The sequence below is a fragment of the Drosophila grimshawi genome, unplaced genomic scaffold (assembly GCF_018153295.1).
Source record: "Drosophila grimshawi isolate 15287-2541.00 unplaced genomic scaffold, ASM1815329v1 contig_848, whole genome shotgun sequence".
NCBI lineage: Eukaryota > Metazoa > Arthropoda > Insecta > Diptera > Drosophilidae > Drosophila > Drosophila grimshawi.
Window position 1 is genome coordinate 2,675,129 of NW_025063692.1, and position 19,017 is coordinate 2,694,145.

At 42.2% G+C, this 19,017-nt stretch overlaps 4 protein-coding genes across 4 annotated transcripts; 3 read left to right on the forward strand and 1 right to left on the reverse strand.

The window, feature by feature from the left end:
• The first annotated feature begins 6,373 nt into the window (after positions 1–6,373).
• On the forward strand, positions 6,374–14,228 carry LOC6569242. Its single transcript, XM_032741429.1, has 7 exons — positions 6,374–6,745; positions 6,779–8,750; positions 9,447–9,903; positions 10,005–10,531; positions 13,032–13,393; positions 13,594–13,783; positions 13,846–14,228. The coding sequence occupies exons 1-7, from the start codon at positions 6,398–6,400 to the stop codon at positions 14,007–14,009; spliced, it is 4,020 nt and encodes a 1,339-aa protein (XP_032597320.1). The 5' UTR covers positions 6,374–6,397; the 3' UTR covers positions 14,010–14,228.
• On the reverse strand, positions 10,784–12,434 carry LOC6569243. The gene is made up of 2 exons (XM_032741265.2): positions 11,484–12,434; positions 10,784–11,331 (listed from the first exon to the last, which is right to left on the reverse strand). The coding sequence occupies exons 1-2, from the start codon at positions 12,377–12,379 to the stop codon at positions 10,863–10,865; spliced, it is 1,365 nt and encodes a 454-aa protein (XP_032597156.1). The 5' UTR covers positions 12,380–12,434; the 3' UTR covers positions 10,784–10,862.
• Positions 14,229–15,259: 1,031 nt separating the features above from the next.
• Positions 15,260–16,757, forward strand: LOC6569244 (cell cycle negative regulator roughex). The gene is made up of 2 exons (XM_001995663.2): positions 15,260–15,373; positions 15,432–16,757. The coding sequence occupies exons 1-2, from the start codon at positions 15,346–15,348 to the stop codon at positions 16,346–16,348; spliced, it is 945 nt and encodes a 314-aa protein (XP_001995699.1). The 5' UTR covers positions 15,260–15,345; the 3' UTR covers positions 16,349–16,757.
• A 349-nt stretch (positions 16,758–17,106) lies between these two features.
• LOC6569245 (acetyl-CoA acetyltransferase, mitochondrial) lies at positions 17,107–18,954 on the forward strand. The gene is made up of 2 exons (XM_001995664.2): positions 17,107–17,376; positions 17,471–18,954. Exon 2 carries the CDS (start codon positions 17,499–17,501, stop codon positions 18,726–18,728), a length of 1,230 nt encoding a protein of 409 aa, XP_001995700.1. The 5' UTR covers positions 17,107–17,376; positions 17,471–17,498; the 3' UTR covers positions 18,729–18,954.
• The last annotated feature ends 63 nt before the right edge of the window (positions 18,955–19,017 follow it).

The following is a 19,017-nucleotide window of genomic DNA, read 5'->3' on the forward strand; positions in this document are numbered from 1 at the left end:
AGTAAAACGATTAACGATTAACGATTACGATCAATGATAAATGATCGCACAACAAACATGGGAAAAAACAGTGTGCGAAATGTGTTCAAAGTCGTCGATTTGCATTTGCCTTTTACTTATTGTTCTTAGAAAAGGAAAGCACAAAACAAACTGAGTACAGTGTTAATAAATAATAATAATAATAATAATAATATAATTAAGAGTTTTGCATATGCATGAGAAAATGTTTAAGCCTTAAACAGACTATGTTACGCGCTATCTTAAAGCAATCAATTAATTAATTAAATTATTATTACCTTTCTGTAAACATTTTTACGAGTTGCCTTTAAACATTAGCTGTACACATACACATACATACACACACACACACACTATACATATATATATATATATATATATATACAAATGTGAATTACCAATCTGTTAAATTAGTTTATATAAAAAAATATCAAACACAAAACACAAACTACAACAAATCGAAAGAAACGCAAAACTCTACAACTAATTCAAATATTAAATCCCTAATTTATTATTGTTTTTTTTTTTAATGTTTTTTTTTTTTAATATTTATGTCAAATTAATGAAAATGACGAACTACTAAGTTAGAAAACATCTTGAAAATGGGGGTTAATTCTCAAAGTGCCTTAAACAATAATTTTATACAGAAAAAAAAACTAAAAATTAAACACAAATAAGACAAAAAAGGAAAGAAAAGGAAAGGAAAGGAAATGCACATGTATAGATTAAGTAAAAAAAAAATAAAAACAGAAGAAAAAAAAAACAAAACGAAACGAAAAGAAAAAGGAAAGGAAAGAAAGAAAAAGTGCATGCAGCATATTTATTATTTATTATATTATTTTTTTATTATTATTTTTTATAATTATACTATATATATTTTTTGGTGTGTATTTAACTATGAGAAAGGTTACCTTTACGTTCTATCTCTTATCTCTTATTTACTGCTATACACACACACGCATACATTTTATACACCATATATACATACATATATGTGCAAATATTTCAACTTAATTTTAAACATTATTTAAGTTCGCGCTTTGGTTCTAAAAAAAACAAAAAACAAAAACAAACAAAAAAACACGTCAGCTCTTCCCTTTGAAACGAAATGAAGCGAACTTTGAACAAAAGAAAAAAACAAAAGCAAATCTGTGGCCTTTCAAAATAAGTGCAAAATCTAAAACGACGTCTTCCCACAACTTGATCGATAAAAATGGCAATCGATGGCAAACTCAAGTTTCGTCAGCTAATAATTCGATTAATCAGATGCCAGTTTTTTTTTTTTTTTAAATATATACACAAATTTTCGTTTTTCATTTGATAAATTATGTTATTATTTTTTTTTTTTGTACAGAATTCACAACATACATGCCTATATTTAAATACACTTTCCATGTACAAAAACTATACAAGAAACATCGAAAATGACAAAAATGTAAGAAGAATTCGTATCAACAAATACATTTTACTGTACTATGAATTTTGCTCATGTTGCAAACAGTTATGCTTCCATTAAACACTAATTATATGCGTGCGTATTCTTATTTAGTTAATTAAATACATATGTGAAGAAACAACAATTTAGTTTATGGCGAATCTTAAGTTGATTAGCATTTAAAATAAAAACGTTACAAAAATAAAAAGAAAAAAACAAAAAAAAAGAAACTTGTTTTAATTTCCATGATTAATTTTTCTGTCGGTTCTCAACGTTTGACGTGATGCATACTTTTGTGCGAGCTCTGCTTTTGAGCGAAAATTTCCGTTGCATACCTTGAGGCGGGACATAGATAACCTTTACGTTGCAGTCCAAAGATGGCGCCACTCTGCTGGCAGTTGTGAGATATCTAGAACTAGTAAGTAGTGCTTTAACTCGGCTATATTCTGATGTACTACAAAAGCATATACATTTTTGAGGTCGCATTCAAGAATTTTCTGGATTCGTCGTAATGTGCCTATTTAAAGGTCTATCCGGATGTGCCGCAGAGCTGAATAAAGCAATGCAATGGAGGAAAGTTCTTTAAACAGCGGAAATATCGGTCGTTTTTTTATTTAAAAACAGAAAGTTGATCGTAACTCGACCATTTCACTACGGATTCTGGCTAGTCGTGTGTCAAATGATTTGGTTTGAACAAGACTACTCACTGGGTGAGAGTGAAATCTTAACAAGTATTTCACTACCATACGAATGGGCGGGCTTTGGACAGTTTTCTTAAATGTGTCTTTTTTGCATTTTTGCAGTATCCCTTTCAGCGTGCGTGGGACATGCAGAGTTTCTCAACTGTCCAGGAGATGGCGCCACTTTATATTCGCCTGTGGCAATAATTGGATTCTTGATCGTTTTAAAAAGTACATACAAAGTACTGCAAAATAAGTACATTAAATATTGTAAAGTATAATTTTAAAGGTAAAATATATAATAATTTAAAATATGAAAGCTCTCTCTCTCTCTCTCGTAATTAAATTATATATACAAACATGATCGTTTATTTTGAGTGCTTTATTAGATCTGACTCTTGTGTCCTCTGATGGAATATATACCGTTCAATGCACCTTGGCCTCGATCATTAGTTTGAGTGCAAGGGTTGAGCTGAATGCATTAGCGATTTGTAATAACTGGTCTTAAATTATATATATGTACAGCTTGGCAACTAGTTTGTTTGCCTAAAAAGAAAATATGAAATTAAATGTCTTGCTTTCTGCTATTATCTATAAGTATTAGCGACTATATAATTAGGTCTACGTATTATGGTTATTTACTGCATACATATAAGTATGAGCTAGAATCCCCCCTAGACCCCAATTCTCCACTATCTATCTACTTACTATCCAATTTCACAATGCTTCTTGACTTTGGCATCGGTTTTGGCTTTTGCTCTTCTTGCCTTATTCCATTTTAGATATGTACACGTGACACGATTTAATGTGATGCCTTATCAATTAAATAATTAATCAATTAGTTAATTTACTTAATGTCAACTAAAACATTTAAAATTAATCTCAATAGGACAAATAATAAGAAATATGCATAAGATTTCTGCAATATATCATAATTTACACTTGGGTATTTTTTGTAAACAAATAATTGAATGCTTTTGTGCTCCGTGCTTCGTTTCTAGTCGTGTCGTGTCGTGTTGAGAAAAATAGACACTTGGCGCATCTCTAAAAACTTGTGCTGTGGATTTGCCGTTGACTTAAACGTTTTTTAGTGACGCTCGAGTTATTGTTGCTAGTAGTTGCTACTTATTGTTGGTATTGTTATTGTTATTGTTATAGTTGTCATACTATTTATTTACTGTTGTTTTGCTGTTTTTGTTGTTGTGGTGTGGCGACAGTAACTTCTTTTGCGGCGTTTTCTAAACAAACCACCTGTGGCTTACCTTTGGCCCAGCCCCGTGTGGAGAGGGGATTTACGTCAATGGCGAAAGTCAAAAGGTGTCCGCCCCTCAACCAACCCCTCCCCCCAACCTTCGTTGCGGCTGTAATTTTAACAGTAGAATGAATGTGTAGAAAGTGAAAGATCTTCTTTACGTAAATACGAGTCCAAAAAACAAGACTAGTGCAAACCTGTATCTAAATCCTCAATCCGCAGTGGCGAAAGAAAACAAGTCTCATTTCGAATTTAGGTCGAGTTCCTGGGATGCGTATGAAGAGAGCCGAGAACCAAGAGCCAAGAATGCAATGCGGCAAATGCGGCAAGCAGTGCATAATTCAAATTAAACGTTGCATTTGCGCAGCGAAAAACAAGTCCGAGTGCTGTAGTGGAGTGAGCTCGACTGCGTTATACCCTGCACTCAGCTGTTAAATATATATATTTATTATAGTTTTATTCTTAAATTTCAACTTCAAAACAATTGCACACCCAAATGTGAGCAAGTCTGCAAGTGTAAGTTAAAAAAAAACAGGCCCAACTGAACACAAAATGAACTCGCTTGCGACAAATGCGTGCATACATCAATAACGGGGCTCTGCAGAATACACACACACGAGAACATATTGAGGCTAGCGTCGAATATCATGTCATCCCTTTCTTACACACGCAAGCGCATATATTTTTATACACAGAAATGAGATCAAAGTGAGAATCCATTTTCGACTATAGCTTGGCTGTTTCCTATAGGATCTTGATGAAATTTGCCCAGTTGATCAGTAATATGTCAGTGAGTATTATATATAAATAGGAGGCGTCTTCTGCCGTATTGCTATCATAAATCGAAATGTATCGATATTCGAGAAACGGAGGCAGTTATCGATCAAAATAAAGCAAACTTCATCTGAAAGCTTCTTTGCTAAATTTGAAGTCTCTAGGTTTTTATAGTCTTATAGTATACCTTTTGCCTGCACAAAAGCCTTATAACCATTTTCAATACATCTATCGAATAAATATATCGAATGTGTGGTAATTTAAAAGCAATTGCAGATCAACTCGGATAACAGATAAAGTTGAACAGTTGAAAGTGTTTACGGCGACATTAACATAAAATGAACTGAATAAATTATATATAACGCTTTTCAGATATCCTTACATCATACACCTATACCTATACCGAATACTGTCATCTGTTGAAGGTGGATTGTCACGACGAGGCTCGCTCCGGTTGCTGGATTCTGATTTCATTTTAAGTAGCATTCAAAATATTGGTTGAGGTATTAGGTATTTGGACAGATGTATATATTTATGGAATGCCATAATCAAAACTGAAAAACAGGAAGTGCAAAACAGCGCAGTCATTTAATAGATGGAAACGCCTCAATTTATGCACGAATAGCTTCATGCACAAGATTTAAAGCTTTCTCATTTCATAGGCGGACTTTCTGTTGGCGTGTTGATAATTTGACACCTGTCAAAGGAAAACACATGCGAATTTGGCTGTATTATCATCAGTGCTATTCCATATCAAATATGCAACCATATTTTTAGCTGATATTAATAATAAATAGTGCTTTATGTGATAAAAAATGCATTAAGAATTTAAATATTTAACAGAACTTTTGAATGTTAACATGCTAAAGTTATGTTAATGTTATGCTAATGTTATGTTATATGTTAATGCACTTAGAGATATTCCGTTCATAAGGATATAGGATATATATGCTTGAATTATAACATTAGTTTTGAACGAAAATTACATTTCGATAGCTAAATGCAGTATTATTTGCAAGTCAAGTTTTAATTGAAAAATTATGGACTGGCAATTCTGAATAAAAGCTGCGACTGACGATGAGTAATGTGAGGCACTAAAGACTTTTGCACCACTGTGCAACAGTGTCATCGTTGATTGTCATCTATGATTAGATCGACAATTTGCAATGCTTCGATGATTTGTCGACAACAATGAGGCAGCCAGAACATTGGAGATCGCTCCACATGCAGATGGAAGAGGAGACTGAGGAGGCGATGGAGGCGGCGGTACGAATACCGCTTACAACGTTTAACGTGTGCCGAGGTACTACACTGGCAAAAAAACTTCGCTCTCATTTTTCAGTTGTAAAAACTGTTTGCATATCAACTTTTAGAAATACATATTATATATATATATATATATCCTTGTAGACCGTAGTTAATCGGCTGACATTTAAATCCAACAAGCTTATACCGAAATTCCCTTAAAACTGAGCAAAAATCGGGGTACATCGACTCGACTGCCTGATTAAGAGTATACAATATACTTTACGGACTTGGAGACGTCTCGTCTTCTTCTATGCAAAATTATAACAAGGCAAATCAATTATAAATTAGAATTAGAAACTGTCGATAATTCCAAAAAGCTGGTACAAAAAACAAACCAGTTTTTGAGAGTTATTTTCTAATTTGAAGAAATTGCGTTTTCTAGAAACTAGGTGTTTCAGTTTCTGCATTCTGAGTGTAATAATACTTAAGAGATGAAGTAGCAGCAGCGAGCGACATCTTCACTCAAACGTTACGGGCAAAAGTCAAGCAGCCGAAACTCGCCACTATTGGGGGAGACTATTTGGGCTTTGAGTTTCTCCTGCTGTGCTCTGTGTGTGCTCTGACTATCTAACTCTCTGTCTGTCTGTCTCTTTGTCTGTCTGTCTGTCGGTGGATTTGCTGGCTTCTTAGTGGGCACGATGTTGTTTTCATTTGTCAGCCAGACGCGTAGTGAAGCGGTCGCGTTAATTCCAAGAATCCAAGAATCGAGTTTTGTTTTTAGATATATATATATATATATATATATATATATATATATATGTATATATATATATGTATGTGTATATTTATGTATTTATATGTATTTAAATATATTTACATATGCCTACATTTCACATAGTCGTGAAGCTGCTAATGCTGCGCCTGCTGCTGGCCAGTCTGTCGGGTCTGTCGGGTCTGTCGGGTGCGCCGGGTGTGCCTTTGCCAGGCATTATGGCTTATGACTTTGGCTATCACCCCAGCGCCGAGGAGTTTGACAGTCTGCTGCGTGAGACACGCAGCTGGACACGCGACCAGCTGGCGAACGGGCGTCGTCGTGGGGACTTCTTTGTGCCCCGCTACAGCTATAGAGAGCCGGCGAATCCTCAATCCGAGTTAAACTTTCAGCTATTTGACACTGATGACATTGCAGAGGATCAGCAACACGATCAGCAACAGCAGCAACCATTTGTCTATGAATTGCCACAGATGGAGCCATCGCAGCAGGTGCAATCGAATCTGATTATGATTCATGATAATCCAGCCGAAGCTGCAGCAACAACAACAGCAGCAGCAGCAGCAACAGCAACAACAGCTGAAGCAACAGCAACAACAAATGACAGCAGTTTACCCATATTCTTTACAAATCCGGCAACTGGCATTGTTTATGCCATCAGCGAGGTGGGTCGCCACACAAAGTCGCCGGGCAATGGCAACGATAGCAATGCCATTGAGATTTATGTGACCAAGGCGCAATACGATGCGGATCTGCTGGCATTGCAACAGCGCTACGAACAGCAGTGTGCCCCAATTCAAGCCCAATCGCAATCGGTGCTGTCAACGCCCAGTTTGAAGCGTCCCGTTTCGAGTACAGCACGTCCGCAGATAATTCGCTTGCAGCGTCCTAAGAAGCCACAAGTTGCAACATCAGCGACATCAGCGAGCGGCAACAACAAGTTGATCCACCGCCCGCCACCCGTAATGGTGGTCAGCAGCAATGCGTCCAGCGTAAGCGATCAACTGTTCAAGCTGCCAACGATCAAGAAGACCCCGATCCGGACCAGAACGACGACCACGTCCAGGCCCAAGCGCAAGCGTAAGAAAAAGCTGAAGAAGCCAAAGACGCCAAAGCGACAACCTGGCCACAAGTTGCCGGCAACAACAACAACAACGGTGACAGGTCCACAAATTGTGCTGGGCAAGCGAACGACGACCCAAAGACCAACGACGACAACAATAACAACAACTGACCAACACCAACTGGCCACGCAGCTGGAGAAGCCGCACATGCCACAGCCAACAAGAGTTGCAGTGGCTGCTGCCAACGGCAACATATTCAACGACCAGCCTTTTGTAGTTTCCCATGGCTACATTGAGTTGCCAGCGGTGCATCAACCACGACGACGACGACGAAGACGCTCTGTGGAGCCGGCCAGAAGATTGGTGGAGTCCGTGGGCGCCAGACCCATCAGCAGTGGTCGGCCAAGGAGCAGTGGTCGGCGGCGGAGCACCGGCAGGAGCAGCAGCAGCAGCAGCAGCGGCAAACGCACAAACAAGCGGCAAGGTTCAACGGTGACGGTGCCACCTGCTCCCGGCACTGGTGGCAGTGGCTATCATGCACCACATGCCGTCCACCTGCTCCATCGCCAGCATAATGGCAGCGACGAGCATCGGGAAGTGGGTCGCAGGCACAGCTCCGAATCTTTGGGTTTTGATCTAATCGATTTTATAACTGGTGATGATGATGATGATGATGATGGTGATTATGATGATGATGATGACAATGTTGTGGTAAAGATTAAAACTGCGCTGAAGAAGAAGAAGAGGAAGGAGCAGCATAAGGAGAGCAGCGAGATGCAATCGGGCGTTGGGCAGGAGAACAGCAGCTCAGCGGAGGAGAGTGCCGACTTTGGTGCAATGGAGGAGTTGCCAATGGGCAACAATATCACAAATACCACAGGCGTGATGGAGACGCAGTCGAATGAGGTAAAGCAGCCGACGGAGGCGGACTCACTGGAATCGCTGGAATTGCAGGAAACGCCATCAAGCAGCAAGAATAGCGTAAGCAAAAAGCGCATCAGACGACGACCAGGTGGCGATGAGTACTACGACGATGATGAGGGGGATGATGATGAGGAAGATATGGATTCCGATGCCGATTCCTATTCGGATACGGGCATTGGCAGCTTCTTTCGCATGATCTTCTATCCGGTGCAGGTGGCGATGGCGCGCATCTTTGATGGCTTCGCGGGCCAGTCGGATGACGATGTGGCGCCCACAACGCAACCCAAATATCCCAGCTATACACTCTATCACAGTAACAATGCACTGGCCGACGAGGATGATGATTCCGATGGGGATGCGGATGAGGATGATGAGAGTGGCTCACTGAGCGGCTGGCTTAGCTCCTGGTTTGGGCTGCGGCGACGCACTAAAAGGATTGGCAGCACCACAACGATGCCAGCGACACTGCCAACGCCAGCACCGCAACAGGCAACCAAGGAGCCAGCCGGCTGGCTCGAGTCCTGGTTCGGATTTGGCAAGACAACAACAACTGAATCATCCAGCGAAGAAACCGACTATGACAGTAAGTAGATACAATTATATCTTGCAGATACACAGTTCACATAGACCTACACTAAGTTGGTTTGTCATATTTCGAGTACCTTTCGAACCCACCTCATTGCTCAACTTAAATGGCAAAAGACAAGTACTTTTGTGGATACACCCACATGTACTATATATAATAATGAATTGTTCTAACTGTAGCTGGTCTGTGTAGAAACCAGAATAGATCAATTGCCAATTAGAGTTCCCAATACTCTCGCCTAGAAGTTGTTTCACGCTTTCTACACACTCAGAGCACCTACTACCAGCTACAGTTGCGGTCCAAATAATAGTTCTAGTGCTGCTTCTCAAAGCATTTCATAAAAATATGACTCATTTTATGGTGATCAAATCGAGACTTCTTCAAAATCTTCAATATGAAGAAGCATATCGTTGGGCAATCAAAAGAAGTTTGGGTTTCTCATCTGGGAATGTTTCAAAATACAATTTTTTTCCAAATACGAGTTTTTATCATATCTAGTTTTTAGAAAGGGAAATCTGAGAAAATTATAATAATAACTTATAATTTCTGAACTATATTTCAAGTATTTTTTTTTGCTCAGCATTTTCCAAAAGAGATGTGAGAACTATTATTATTTTAGCCAAAGATTCATGATATACTCGCTCTCTACTCTATCTCTCTCTCCTTCTCTCTCTCTCTCTCGCTCTCTTGCAGAGTGGTTTGCTGGCTGGTTTGATACGACGCCCAAGCCGAAGGCACGTCGTAAAAAAACGACGACAACGACGACAACAACGACAACGCTACCGACGCCGCAGGTGCCAATTTTGACGATTGTGGATCCGTTGCGTAATCCACAGAACTGGATTGGTATATTGGCGCATCACATTGTGAATGCAACGGGCAATGGTGGCACCTCAAGCACAACCAGCAATCCGCTGCTGCAGGCCCTTGTGACGCGTGTCACCAGTCAAACAACGACACCAACAGCAGCAACAGCAACAACAACAACATCATCGGCACATCGGGATGGGATGCCACGAAGGATTAGCTACGATAAGTATCAGATCTGGCGACTGAAGCCACAGGACGAGCCCCAGCTACGAGCACTCGAACAGTTTAAGAAGGGCGAGGATGGCAACAAGCTGCAGTGGCTGAAAGGACCTAGCCTAAGGTGCGTCCTCTGCATATCTCAATTTGTTTATTTTTGTTGTTAATCAATATGATAATGTTTAATGTTTAATGTTTAATGTTTAATGTTTACTCAACTAATAGGGGACTCACCGATGTGCTCGTGCCGCCAAAGATGCTGGTTGACTTTCAGGGCACACTCGATTTTGAGAAAATAACGCACGAGGTGCTCATCTTTGACGTGGGCAAGGCGATCGCGTATGAGCGCAACAAGGACGACTATATGTATCAGAGGCCCACGGTCACGAGGAGACCCACTAAACAGCCGGTGGCAGCACCGACGATGACCTGGAACAAGTACTACGATCACGATGACATACTCAAGTATCTAGAGACGATGCGTATGCGGCACACACATCTCGTGGAGCTGATACACATTGGTCGCTCCTACGAGGGTCGGCCGCTGATCGTCGTCAAGATCGAGTCCAAGCAGATGGCTGCGGCGGCCACAGCCGCTGCTGCTGCCAGCCACAAGCGTTTGAAGCACAAGCGTCGTTCCGGACGCGCCAATGCTGTGTTCATTGAGGCCGGTGCCCAGGGTATGGCCTGGATTGGACCCGCCTCGGCTACATGGATGATCAGCGAACTGTTGCGTTTGATGCGCACAAACAGTGAGTAGAAACCACCCAACAATTGAGAACGTTGCCCGACTGCGCTATACTCTGCTACCCAACAGAATACAGGATGCGTGTAGCCAAGAAATACCCAACTTTGATCAAGGCTCCAGCCTCTGAACACCTTCTTCTGTATCAGAGCACAAACATCCTAATCTGTTTCAATTTGTGGTGTTTAGCTTAAAAAGAGGGTGTCATTGTCTCGATATGCATATTTTTCGCAATGTAAACTATACAAATTTGATGGGTTCTTTTTAGATTTGTACTTTAATATTACTGTTTGCAGTTAATATCAAATTTTGATACGTTTCCAAGTAATGGCCTTGTTTTATGATCGACAAAGGAAGCGGTTGACAAAATCGCTCAACCAGATGATCCATGTTGGGGGCTGTTTCATTTCCATGAGAAGCGCACTGCGCCGCAAGTTATTGAAGATCTTGCGACCCTGGCAATCCGAATAACTGCGAGCTCCTCTCGACTTGTCCTTGTTGGATTGTTTCTGCTGTTGTTCTTTGCCCAGCACTGGCAGCATTGCTTTTATTTTGGCAAAGATGCTCAGCTTGATTTGATTGACACTGGTCGATTTGCTGGGCTGCTTGCACTTGCTGCAGCTGAAGATTGGGGAGACGCCACCGGGTTGCGTGGACAGTGTAACGGTGCACGCCAGTATTAGCAGGGCAAGCACAATACCAATGGCCATGTGCACACTGCGATCGGCATGGATCAGGCTGATCAACAGCTGGACTAGATGATAACCCAGCGTCAGCCAGAATGCGATCGTGCAGATGGCAAAGAAGCTGCAATTTTCAAAACATCAAAAATTTGATAATAATATAAATACACAAAACTGCAATATGAGAATTCTACACGATCGAAACAATATGCTGGAAATGCGAGCATTTCACTTTCTGAATAATATGGAAAGGTGATGAGTGCATTGAGTACTTACACCAGTATGCCCAGCACCTCCAAGAGGCAGTTGATGAACATATTAATGTACTCGTTGCTGCAAACTTGAATTCCGACAGTGCCACCGAGTTTGACGCTGCCACTTTCGCTGTCGATGGCCACTTTCTTCTTGCAGACGGGGAAGCATTCGGTGTCGATGCCGCAACGTTTGTCGCACGTTGCATGCTTGCTGCACGTGCCACCGCTGGCGGCATTCAGCAGACCCTTGTTGCCCCTCAGGTGAACGAGCAGGCCCAGCGTGTCCCTACCAAAATCCTTATCCATCAAGCTACCATAGTCCACGCTATGGAGGCAGCCGCTTGTCAGCGAACGCGACTCGGACTCATCCCGGTGGCTTAAATTACCGAAGCTCGATTCGCGGCCGTAGCTTGCAGAGCCAAAGGCGATGGCGCGAAAGCCACTGGGTTGCATTCCCGATCCCATTCCTGGGCCTATTCTAGAGCCCATTCCTGTAGACATTCCAGAACCCATTCCTACAGCCATTCCTGGTCTCATTCCCGGACCTCTGCCTGGACCCGTTCCTGGTCGTATTCCTGCCGCGGCAAAGCATTGACAATTTTCGGTCTTTTGGGCTGGTCCCCAATTCGATCCCGTTGCCGTTCTCGTTCCCGGTCCTGGTCCTGGTCCTGGTCCCTTGCCAGCGCATCCCTTATAGTTGTCCATGGGCCGACCAATTGGCACCCCATTAATGCGTTTGCCGCAAACGCCCGACTTGCTGTCGGCAATCGATTGATTCCGAACATTTCTCAGATCACGTGCCCGATCCTGGCACTTCTTGCATGGACAGGGCATTGGAGCGGGACGCGTTGCCACGCTCGGGCTCATCATCGCTGGTCCTGGCTTTGTGCCCATGCACTGGCACTTGGCCGTCGACATTGCTCGCAGCTCGCAACACAGATTTCACGTGTTACTTTTTGTTGTCCGGAATATTATTGTACAAAATTTGGACCTAAAAACAGCATCGACAAATTTAGGAATTTAAATTGTAGTCGGGTGTTTTTTTGAGCTCATCCAAATACATACTCGATTGGAGACGTTTTCTACATGTTAACAAAAGCACATATCAATTGCCGGATATTCATCAAGTATTCCGGGTACAGTGATTTTGAAAGCAATCCCATTCAATAGATGGGTTCTTCAGTCTTTAACTTTGATAAAAGAAATAAATTAAGGTTATTTTTTGTATACTCTGATACGGATGGTATTCAGAGTATATTGGTACTTTGAAATGAGCCTTGAAACTTTGTACATAAGCTGGTCAATATTGGGGTGCTACGTCCACCTGAAGGCTAGGATATGGATAAAATCGATAATTGCAATTGCGCATATCTTTCACAATTTGTCGAGCCACCAAATTTGAAAAGTATATTAGTAGTAACATCCTTCAACAGGCGGAGGGTAGATTACTAGAAACCTCCTTGAAAAATGGGTATTTCTTGGCTACACACAGCCTCTGTTTTGTGGCACCAGATCTTATCAGATGGAATTACTTTGTTTTCTCACTTGTTTTAATTTGATTGTTTTGCAGAGACCGATGAGGAGCACGAGATTATACGGAATACGACGTGGTACATAATGCCCGTGCTAAATCCGGATGGATACGCGTTTAGTCATGAGTACGATCGCTTCTGGAAGAAGTCGCGTTCGCAGCATGTGGCAAAGGCGCCAGCGGGATTGTTGGGCTCGGCGATGACGTGGCTGCAACAGAAGCGGCCTAGTGACAAGATCTGCTATGGCGTCGATCTGGATCGCAATTGGCTATATCAATGGGGCAAGCGGGGCAGCTCCAAGGCGCCCTGCAACGAATTCTATGCCGGTCCATCGCCCTTCTCGGAGCCCGAAACGAAAGCGGTGTCCGACTTTCTCATGGATTATCGCACACAGATCAAGGTGAAGTAAAATCCACGAATCCATCAATTATTGTTATTATTATTATGAATAGACCATAGACCGGTGAGTATCCTAAGACCTGGTCTGGTGCCTATTCCCAGATTAATTATTTTTCTGGTACCATGAGGAGACTCCCTCGCTATATAATTATTATCCCTTTGATCCGGAACTAATACCGAAGCACGATTCTCGTTTTGCAGATGTACATTTCGTTGCAGGCCTATGGCCAGGTGGTATCCTATCCGGTCAAAGCCAATTCTACATTCAACACGGAGCGCATGGATGATTTTCTGGACGTGGCCATGGTGGGCAGCGATGTGTTACGCAAGAAGGGCAGCAAAACTCGCTACAAGGTCGACTCCTCCAACGACCTGATTGAGCAGCGTTCGGGTATGTTCACCCCACAATCATGTCCAATATCAATCTCAATCTCCTACTGCATTTCTGGCCAGGCTGTTCGGATGCATTTGCCGCATATGAGATTGGGATACCATTCAGCTTTACGCTCCAGCTGGCGGACAATGGTGTCCATGGCTACCTATTGCCCAGCGGTGCCATTGAGGCAACTGCGCGGGATGCCTTCGATATAATTAGCGGCATGCTGGACTACATCTGAGTCCAGCTGGTGTGGTGCACATGTAAATACCTGTATACACATAAAATATACAATATACAATATACAAAATACACATACAGTTGCGGTCAAGATAATAGTACGTGTGCTCAATTTAAAAACTTCGACTTTTGTTGCTAATCATTTTACAGCTATGCCATCATTAAATGTTTACTTATCTTCTGTAATGATCGTGTTGCTTGTCTTCAGATACATTTTTTTTTACATTTTCTTTTCAAATTATTTTGACCGCAACTGTATATGTATGTATATATATATATATATATATGTATATATCCAACTAACGTGAGTTCCTTTCTCAACTGCTTTCCCGATTGCATCCACATCCGCAAAACTATGATATATGATATATATTTAATATTTTTTTTATTTTTTTTTTCATATTATAATCGTAATATTTATAAATGTGAAATTAGTGAATAAAAATGCCTAATTTTTAACGTAAATAGTGCAGTCGCAGTCGAATTCAGTTGCACACTCAAATACGTGCACAGCTTGATCCAAAAAACGAAACGCTTGCCAATGCCAAAGACGACGCTCCTTGGCGCACTCAGCACCCGATGCGCTAATCAGACACCTCGCCCCCAAACATTTTATTATCCAGCGCAACTCCAACCAAATCATCCTTGGATATCAACTCAAAGTTGCACGGCTGCATATGTGGTATCTCGTGTGCTAGGTTGTAGGTTAGGCGCTCCAAGACAGCCGTTTTGGCCACTTCCATTCCAGATGAGACCCTCCTCCTCGATGTGTGTCACCCAACACGAGAATAACTCATTTTCTGGCGGCTTTAACAACTCTTGCCACTCCAAGCTCAATTTACGCATCTGATTCGGATTTGGAGCATTTGGGGCAGCAGCATCCATTTTCCTAGTTGCGTTACTTCTAACAGCAGCCGGCATCGATTTCATGGACTTTAAGGAAATAGGTAGAGACGTTATTTTGCAAACATTGCAGACATTGTTGCAATAAAATTCTTCGCAACGCTGGCACATCAATTTCGTTGGAATGCCACATAATGTGCATTACTTTTCATTATCTTAATAGCAAACTTTAGAATTCTTCAGAATGCGCAACAGAAAAAATATAGCTAGTTTATGGTAACAATGTATTTTGGACGCATAAAATTCGCAACTTTTGCTCTGTTTAAAGGCACGTTATTCCATTTAGTAAATTTCGTATCTGGTCACACTTGCTACCTATCGACAAACACCGATATATCGTGACAAATCGAGTCACATACAACCGTGCTCATATGCCAATGTGTTGAGATTTGTTCATTACTGCATTAAAAACCGGAGAAATCAAACGAAATAAAATGGATCAACCGGACGCTGAGCCGACACGTAAGTGAATACAGTTAATAATCGTACTTTGTTTGCACCAATTATATACACTTCACAGTGTCCGCATCGCAAGTGATGCGCCAATTTGTTCAATACATCAGCGAGGATGGAATACGCAGAGAGCTGGCCGATGAATGCATTCTCACCTTGATTGGACGCACCGTCAAAGGTGCCTCAGCCGTAACGAGTTTCCTAACTGGTCGCTACAAGCATGTCGGCTTTGTCGATGCACATCCCTGCGATGCTGCTCGAGTCTCGTTGCTCAAGGATCGGTATGCGCGCAGCTTTGAAGTGCTCCGACGCCACCAAAGGGAAGCGAAACCAAATATTCAATTACCACACACATTGCGTCCTCGTGCCGAAAGTATTGATGATCCTGCTGCTGCTGATGATGATGATGATAATGATAATAATGTTGTACAATCATCGATATCGCGTGTGGGCGCCGAAATCGTTGATCAAGTTAACGTTGATGTTAGCTACTCCGAGCAATTGGCGACACCTCCGCGTACCCGAACGCATTTGCATTACATTGAATCCGTTGGCGTAATTGAGCCATGTCATCAGGCAGACGACGGTGGTGGTTTCGATCAATCGACCGATGCACTTGAGGTGACCCTGACGCTGGGCTATCAACATTGCAGTGGTGAGGGGAGCGCTGAAATTTGCCTGATTGTCTACAAGAAGTTTAGGCCAACAGCACGGACAACACCAACGGCAACGGGTCATTTGAGGACTCATTCGCGAATGCGGACTACACTCACGCACAATGTGCACACGGATGATGAGGGCGATGTGGTGCCAGCACCTCAAACTGTACGTCGCACACTCTTCACCAGCGCCGACAGCGACGATCCCGATAATGATATTGCAATTGTATCGCTTCGGTCACAAACGCCCCGCAAGCGATACTATAAGAGTCCTCCGGATGTGAAATCCAAGCGACTCAACTTAGGTGGCGGCATGCGCTTCTAATCTAAACAATCGCATCACACAAAACAACACTAAACGCATTATTATCTTAGTCCATATACACAGTACAAGTGGTGCCCATATTGGGCAGATCTCTACTTGCGAAGACTGATTGTACTTATTGTATATATATATTTATATACTTTATTATTATTAATTTCGATGTACAAATATTTTTTTATTTGAAACCAACTTAGACACACACAACACACATAATTCAATTGTATTCCTATTATACAATTAGTACATATTCCAAAACATTTTAAATATGTTTTTTAGCAGCAGTAGTAGAGTGGTATAATTAGTACCCATATTTATTGTAATAATAAACGTCATTGCATTGCATTCAATTGTTAGCAGTTGCAATTGTTGTTTTTGGCTTAAATAAAATACAAATAATCTTCAAAACAAATATACGTTTTTCTCAAGGAAATCAAATGAAACTAGTTTAGTTCATAATTTTCAACAGATTTTGGTGGTTTAATAGGCGGCTTCGGCTGTGCTTGTAACGTCAAATTGAAAAATATATATGTATACTCGAGGCATAAACAATCCTTATCTTTAATTTAATATTTAACACAAATTTTATGGATTTCAATTTTATAATTTAAATTAAATCTTGTTCTTGTTACTTTACATCACATGCAGATCAGACAGCTTTTGTCTAGCATGTCGCTATGTTAACTCACGACACTAAGCAGACAATACAGTTTATCTGTTTAGTGCTGTTATGTATGCTTCGCAACTGCTTCGTCCCTGTTATACATAACATCACAAGCAAACCACACATCTTTTGTCTAGTGTGATGTTATGTTAACCTCGGTGTTTATATATATTTCTGCTAGGTCAAAAAAATTAATTAATTATTTTACTCTACGACCAATGCAGATCCCAGTAGCATGCAGAGCTTCTAGTCCAGTTTCTCTTTTGCTGGAGAAATCTCAGAGCTTAACATAGAAATTTGCCGGAGATGTTCATCAAAATCGAGTAGATTCCGATCTTCGATCACATGTTGTGCAGCACTGTTTGCGGTAAGAACAGCTGATTGTTACGCAAGCGTCGCAACAGGTTAAACGGGTCGACATTATAAAAATTCGTTGTCATCCGATTCAATTGGTATTCCAGTCATCCCAGTTATCTAGAAGACAAAGCCATGTTGCAAGCCACCCGACGGGAATTGTGCGCTCAGGCGCGTCGCTTGTACTCGAAAATGAGCAGCGATGTTGTTGTTGTGGCCGCAGCTCGAACACCAATCGGCAGTTTCCAGAGCCAACTGGCTCCACTGACCGCCACCCAGCTGGGTGCCACGGCCATTGAGGCGGCCATCGAGCGGGCGGGCATTGGCAAGACGGATGTGAATGAGGTGATCATGGGCAATGTGGTCTCAGCCGGCCTGGGACAGGCGCCCGCCCGTCAGGCGGCCATCTTTGCGGGTCTGCCGACAAACGTCTGCTGCACCACGGTTAACAAGGTATGCTCGTCGGGCATGAAGGCGGTGATGTTGGGCGCCCAGTCGGTGATGCTAGGCCAGTCCGATGTTGTCGTCGCCGGCGGCATGGAGTCCATGTCGAATGTGCCATTCTATTTGAAACGTGGCGCCACACCGTATGGCGGGATCAATTTGATCGATGGCATCGTACACGACGGCCTCTGGGATGTGTACAACAAGTTTCACATGGGCAACTGTGCTGAGAATACAGCCAAGAAGATGCAGGTTAGCCGCCAGGAGCAGGATGCCTTTGCCATCGAATCGTACAAACGATCAGCGAAAGCCTGGAGCGATAAGATCTTTGATCCGGAGATAGCACCGGTCAAGATTCAGTTAAAACGCAAACCGGAGGTGCTCGTTACCGAGGATGAGGAATACAAGCGGGTGAATTTCGATAAGTTTGGCAAACTGGCGACGGTGTTCCAGCGTGAGAATGGCACAGTCACCGCTGGCAATGCATCCACACTCAACGATGGCGGCGCCGCTGTCGTCCTCATGAGCGCCGATGCCGCGCAGCGTGCGGGCCTGAAGCCCTTGGCACGGATTGTCGCCTTTCAGGATGCGGAAACGGATCCTATCGATTTTCCAATTGCACCCGCATTCGCTGTACCCAAGCTGTTGGAGCGTGCTGGTGTCCGCAAGGAGGATGTCGCCATGTGGGAGATCAATGAGGCATTTTCACTGGTTGTGCTCGCCAACATACGCAAAATGGACCTTGATCCATCCAAGGTGAATGTCCATGGTGGCGCCGTTTCCATCGGCCATCCGATCGGTATGTCCGGTGCCCGACTCGTCACCCATTTGGCACATACCCTGCAAGCGGGTCAACTTGGATGCGCATCCATTTGCAACGGAGGCGGTGGCGCTTCCTCCATTCTCATCCAAAAGCTATAAAACCCTTAAGCAACAACAACAAAAATCTTTGAAGCCAGCATTGCATTTACATAAAACATGTCAAATTCGAATCGATTACATCACTGCAATCGATTCATTTTTATTGACTCCTTTTAGGCATTTCAATCGGAAATGTGTTGTATTTTTTTTATAGCATTTAATTGAAAATTGTGAGTTTGCATAATAAAATTATGAATGAAAAGCACATGTGATGAAGCCTTGAAAAGATTACTCCATTTCAATTTTTTTTACACTTATTTTCATTATTATTAGTTTAATAGTTTAATCA

Excerpts from the sequence above, each read along its gene's own strand:
- LOC6569242 (XM_032741429.1), top strand. The coding sequence starts at position 6,398 with ATGGCTTATGACTTTGGCTATCACCCCAGCGCCGAGGAGTTTGACAGT. Across the intron at positions 9,904-10,004 it reads CTGAAAGGACCTAGCCTAAG|GGGACTCACCGATGTGCTCG; the intron begins GTGCGTCCTCTG and ends CTCAACTAATAG. Across the intron at positions 13,784-13,845 it reads CCTGATTGAGCAGCGTTCGG|GCTGTTCGGATGCATTTGCC; the intron begins GTATGTTCACCC and ends ATTTCTGGCCAG.
- LOC6569243 (XM_032741265.2), bottom strand. The coding sequence starts at position 12,379 with ATGTCGACGGCCAAGTGCCAGTGCATGGGCACAAAGCCAGGACCAGCG. Across the intron at positions 11,332-11,483 it reads GAGGTGCTGGGCATACTGGT|CTTCTTTGCCATCTGCACGA; the intron begins GTAAGTACTCAA and ends TGAAAATTGCAG.
- LOC6569244 (XM_001995663.2), top strand. The coding sequence starts at position 15,346 with ATGGATCAACCGGACGCTGAGCCGACAC. Across the intron at positions 15,374-15,431 it reads ACCGGACGCTGAGCCGACAC|TGTCCGCATCGCAAGTGATG; the intron begins GTAAGTGAATAC and ends TACACTTCACAG.
- LOC6569245 (XM_001995664.2), top strand. The coding sequence starts at position 17,499 with ATGTTGCAAGCCACCCGACGGGAATTGTGCGCTCAGGCGCGTCGCTTG.